The following is a 6,000-nucleotide window of genomic DNA, read 5'->3' on the forward strand; positions in this document are numbered from 1 at the left end:
ATAACTTACATTAATCTAAATAAGAACTTTAAATAAAATCTAATGAAGACTATATCTAATTTAAAATAAGAAATAATAAACTTAATTTAATATTCAATTAAAACTAAAAAATAAATAATTAAATAAATATTGAATCAAAATTAAGGACAAAAACTGCAGTCGTAAACTACAATAAAAACCAAATAAATAAAAACTAAAATAATAAAAAATAACTTAGTTGAATATATTTTAATTAAATTAAGATTAAATAACAAAAGAATTAACCTGCACTAAAACTAATCCAAAATTAAAGTTAAAGTAACAAAAATAAGCTTGTATCCATTTGCGGTGGCATATGTGAAAGCTACCTACGCACAGAATTCACCATGACTTGAGTTAATGGTTCCACCACTCTCCCTTTACTCCTCCAGGTTAAGTTTCACCGCCAGAGATCGTTCGGCTTTCTAACGCGATAATTACGTCTTTTATCTCGGAATTTTGCCTACTCCAGCTTCAAAATTTAAACCGTATTTACAATATTATGAGCACACTTATTTTTATTTTTTTCCAAAAATATAATTGATTTTCTATTAATAAAAATAAGAAGCTACATTGAGTAGACGTATAAAGCATTTAGGGGTTGTCTCATGGGACCAATGTGCATGACACATACATAGTAGCCAGGTTATCAAAAAATAGAAATAAAATTAAAATTACAAATTGCAAGATAAATTGAACTTTTTTTTGCCTTTTTTCTTTTGGACTTTTTGTGAGACCCCAAGTGATGGAGTAGAGGTGACAATTTCCAACTCATTATTTCTTGTAAGGTTTGGGACACCTTTGATTGAGTCGAAGCTTTCACACACATGAGATCGCTTGGTTCCACTTGTGCCTTGATTGTTGTTATTCCCCTCTACATGGATTTCAAGGATTAGAATAACCACTGAGTTGTTTGGATTCTTTGATTGTTTGTTCTATTCTTCCTCCATTTCTTCTCCCACCTATTGTGAGCCGCCAACTCATTATTTCTTGTAAGGTTTGGGACATCTTTGATTGAGTCGAAGCTTTCACACACATGAGATCGCTTGGTTCCACTTGTTCCTTGATTGTTGTTATTCCCCTCTACATGGATTTCAAGGATTAGAATAACCACTGAGTTGTTTGGATTCTTTGATTGTTTGTTCTATTCTTCCTCCATTTCTTCTCCCACCTATTGTGAGCCTTGTTTTTCTGTCTCCTCATGTTGTTGGCTTTCATCCATTTCTTCATCCTCATCATCTGATGAAGAAGATTCTGGGAATTACCATCCTTTTTGCTTTTGCATTATCTTCTTTGTTTGTTTGTGTGTGTTTTGCAAATGCCTTGTTTGATGGAAAACCCTGCATCGAAAAGAAGTATTTTCAAAATCTAACCATTGTATCCACTTGAATGATCCGAATGGAAAATGGCATCAACCCATGGTACTCATCCACCCATATTATTCATTGACCCATGGTATTGTAAATGGCATCCACCCATGGTATTGTAAGTGATATCCACCCATGGTATTCATTCACCCATGGAATTGGCCCGTGGTATTGTGAAATCCACCCATGGTATTCTTTCACCCATGGAATTGACCCGTGGTATTGTAACTGAAAAATACTATAAGTAACAAATCACATTTTGTAAAAGGACAGATTGTCCGCCACAATGTAGCCTTTACAGTTATTATCGGTTTTAATAAAAAAGTTTCTTTGTGGTTTTGTTTATTGGGCATTCTCCTATTTTTCTTCTGGTAATGCAAGTTTTCAGATCTTGGGGGTCTCTCCTCCCAAGATCCATTTCAATATTTCAGATCTTGGAGGTCTCTACTCCAAGATCCATTTCAATATTTTAGATCTTGGGGGCCTCCCCCCAAGATCCGGATCAGTGGTATCAGAGCAGGTTACGATTCCATGGGAATGAGGGTTTCATGCATATTTCAGTCTCAATTTTTTTGCAGGAATTTTTTTTGGGCGGCGACTTTACAAATCAGATCTGAAACATTTGGTACAAAATTTACAAAAAAAAAAATACTAGATCTAGAATCCTCTCGAAAAATGACCCAATTTCAAAAAAAAAAATGGGTCGAATCGGAGTTTGGATGTGGGAGATATCGCTGATTTAAAATCAGCTATTTTATCAGAATTTTTGTGACGGCGGAACTGTTGCAGCGTGAATCTGAGATTTCAGAGTGTATAGATAAATATTTCCATCACATGGGAAGATGCAAAATGGTCCTTCTGCTTCCAAAAACAGGTTATAATAAATATTCTGAGTTATATTGATTGAGTTATGCCCATTTTAATTCTGGAGTAGCATTCAAAGTGGGTTCTCATTGGAGACGTGCCCTCCCACCCCACTTTAGTAGGCACCTGCTTCACATTCATCAGTTTCAACATAGCAGCATTCGGCTTGGGTTATTTGGAGACGTTCCCTCCCACCCCAGGCTATGTGGGCACCTGCTACTTCATCATCAACCAACATCATGGTTATGGGTCATCCACAAACCCACACTTCATCGAAGTCCATTTGCTAGGCCACACACTGTCAGTATCACAGTTGGTTCCAAGCATTACAGGGTATCTCTATCCTCGGATCTTCGTTCATCGTGGTTATGGGTCATCCACAAACCCACACTTTATCGAAGTCCATTTGCTAGGTCGCACACTGTCAGAATCACGGTTGGTCACAAGCATTACAGGGTATCTCTATCCTCGGATCTTCGTTCATTATGGTTATGGGTTAACCACATAAAACCCTTATCTTCAGTGGCTCTTCATATTCAACAAAGGCTTCGCAGGAGGGAAATTTACGCAATGGGGACCATTGCTTCTTAAGGAGGGAGGAATGATCCGAATGGAAAATGGCATCAACCCATGGTACTCATCCACCCATATTATTCATTGACCCATGGTATTGTAAATGGCATCCACCCATGGTATTGTAAGTGATATCCACCCATGGTATTCATTCACCCATGGAATTGGCCCGTGGTATTGTGAAATCCACCCATGCTATTCTTTCACCCATGGAATTGACCCGTGGTATTGTAACTGAAAAATACTATAAGTAACAAATCACATTTTGTAAAAGGACAGATTGTCCGCCACAATGTAGCCTTTACAGTTATTATCGGTTTTAATAAAAAAGTTTCTTTGTGGTTTTGTTTATTGGGCATTCTCCTATTTTTCTTCTGGTAATGCAAGTTTTCAGATCTTGGGGGTCTCTCCTCCCAAGATCCATTTCAATCTTTTAGATCTTGGGGCCTCCTCCCAAGATCCGGATCATTGAAATCTTTGTGTGTTAGGTTAATACAATCTGGGAGACCTTTACTTAAATCCATCTCCACACAAATACGTGCAAAAGTGAAGATCCCTTTGTCCATTCATTCTCGGTTCGTCTCTAGGAACCTTCCAAAAAGTTTTCTATGCCTTCTAAGACCCGACGGTTCCAAAAAAGAAGTGGAAGGTTATGTAGCCTTACCCATACTAGCATTTTTGTAACCACCGTTGAGTTTGTGTCAAAACGAGGAAACCATGGGGTTACAAAGAGACCCGCCCTTCCCTAGAACCACGGTCCATCATTTATGACATAATTGTAATCTTTTTGGGTATCAAACTGAACCACAAAAAAACTTTTTGCGCACAGATAAATATCTCAATTTCTGGTCTAGTTGAGGTAGATCCACTCACTTTGATCTTCAGATTTTGGCCAGTAACCATTAAATTGACAAATGATGGCTTTTGCTTGAAAAGTGTTGAAGGGATCACTTACTTCTAGTTATTCGATGGACAAATCTGGAGCTTTTTACATCTTTTCTACAATGTATGGACCTACAATTGTCAGATTTGGGATTTTTTTGCCCTGTGTGACAGCTTTCCCTCTTAATGCATCTTTGAAAGAAGCCTGATCCTTGTTTGTCAATGATGATCTAGCTGGTGTGCTTGTTCCTGGGGCAATGCCTTGTAATCTTAAATTCTGAATAATAGAATTTCTTTGAATCCCATAGTCTTTCAAATGGATCTCTTCCCGTAATACTTTCCCAGAAAAAATCAAACTTTGTGATGAAACAGAAATACCTATAGCATCTTGTGCTTTTTTGCTCAAGATCTATCCCAAGATCTGTACCCCCTACCTATATCATTATCGATTTCGCATAGATGGTTTTCATAAAAACTTGATATAAATCCTCTAGATCTGAGATGAACTCTCTGCCCGCATTTGTTGGTTAAGAACATAACCTTAAGTTACATAAACACTGCTCTTCACAACCTTTGCTCTTTCCATCAGATTGTGCCCATCACTGTTGAATATGAATTTTTGCTTTGCATGAAACGCTGCTCTTCACAACCTTTGCTCTTTCCATCAGACTGTGCCCATCACTGTTGAATATGGATTTTTTCTTTGCATGACGCACAAGTCCATTGTTGAGAAATGGATGATGACCATTTTTCACCGGTAGAGCCCAATGATAATGGATGGAGAAAACAACAGCTGCCTCTGTCCAGAAGCATGAGGAATCTGAAATTTCTTGGCGACGCAATCACACCAAACAAAAAAGGTGTCAGCAATGAAACAGGATACAAGGGGGCTCCTTTGTACTGACATGGGCGAGGAACTCCTCAACGTGTATAATCATATTAGTCCCCAAGGATTCCATAAACTCGTCATGGTTCAACAATCTGTCAAATTCCACGGGCAGTCCATCGCCAACCTGAGCAGAGTGGATGTCGAGGCCCGAGCTCTTGGCAAAGGAGATCACAGGGTCCTCGCCGTTATGGGCCTTGATGATGTTGGCATGGCAAGATTCTGTATTAACAAACGTGACAATAACGCCCTTGGCTGCAAGCTTCTTTGCGAAATTAAACATGGGAATAATGTGGCCCTGCAAGGGATATGAAAACACAACCACATGTAGAGGCTTGCAACACCCTTCATCACCATTGCTATCGCTAACTCCATTCATATTGCTGAGAAGCATTCGAGTCATTGTGTCGTATGAGGACTTGGAAGTAACACGTACACTTGTTACAATATAAAATAAAGATATATGGTTAAATGGGCTTAATGGTTAAGACCATGTGTTTCTTTTTAAGACGCTAAAAGTTCAAAACCAGAGGGGTAGAGTATATATGCCATCGTAGACTTAATAGTCAAATAATTGTAGGGAAATGGGTCCCTTGTCCCACAAACAAAAAGTAGTGGACTATAAATTAAAATATATAAAAATACAACCATGCTCAATCATGCTCAATCAATAATTCAAAGAAGGAAGATTAAACCTCTTAAACCAATCAAGGGAAAAGCGTTATGTAAAATGATCATGGATATTGAAGTCGTAAGTATCTCTACTATTGATGTTTAATTTGATCATGTTTTTGCATAACTCAATGGTATAAAGATATTATAATTTATTTAAAATAGGGATATTTCCAATAAGAATGAGTTCAAAGAAAAGAAGATCACTAAAAATTAAAACTAATAGTTATATCTAATTGCTAGAATATTATTTAAAAGAAATTTTGATGGTATGTTGTTAAGATGTTTGAATCATTTAAAGGTTTAACAATTTTTTCAATAATTACATAAAGGAGTTTGTCACAAGAACTCTGTTTTCTTTTTTATAATTAAAGACATTATTATTAGAGTTAGCTATTATTGGTTCACATTATTTAAAAATGCTTATGTAATGATCATAAAATGTGTCCCTTGGCTGGAAATTCTTAAGGGTGAAGAGGGAAACCATGTTGTTGAAACCTATTTTGGTAGAAGGGTCATTTTTCACAATGAGGTTTGGATTTTATTCATCTAATAAATTTAAAATTCATTAAAATTCATTCATATGTATTGACTATTATAGGTTATTTAAAAAATTGCTTAAAGAAATATCCTTGAAAGTTTCTAATTCAAAACAATTAATACAATTCTTGAAAGAAAATACTCTATCTCGATTTGGCATCCCCAAAAATTTCATAACAGGAAATGGTTCTATATTTA

General features: G+C 36.6%; 1 protein-coding gene across 1 annotated transcript in view; it reads right to left on the bottom strand.

The window, feature by feature from the left end:
- The window catches only part of LOC149212113 (UDP-glycosyltransferase 86A1-like), a 32,452-nt gene extending 27,459 nt beyond the window's left edge, over positions 1-4,993 (bottom strand). Inside the window, exon 1 of the mRNA XM_089388562.1 lies at positions 4,610-4,993. Coding sequence (XP_089244688.1) covers positions 4,610-4,993 — 384 coding nt within the window. The remainder of the gene's footprint in view (positions 1-4,609) is intronic.
- Between the last annotated feature and the right edge of the window lie 1,007 nt (positions 4,994-6,000).

Source organism: Pinus tabuliformis, chromosome 1_1, assembly GCF_031772625.1.
Source record: "Pinus tabuliformis cultivar Carrire ecotype Pingquan chromosome 1_1, CPIR1, whole genome shotgun sequence".
In the NCBI taxonomy this organism is placed as follows: Eukaryota; Viridiplantae; Streptophyta; class Pinopsida; order Pinales; family Pinaceae; genus Pinus; species Pinus tabuliformis.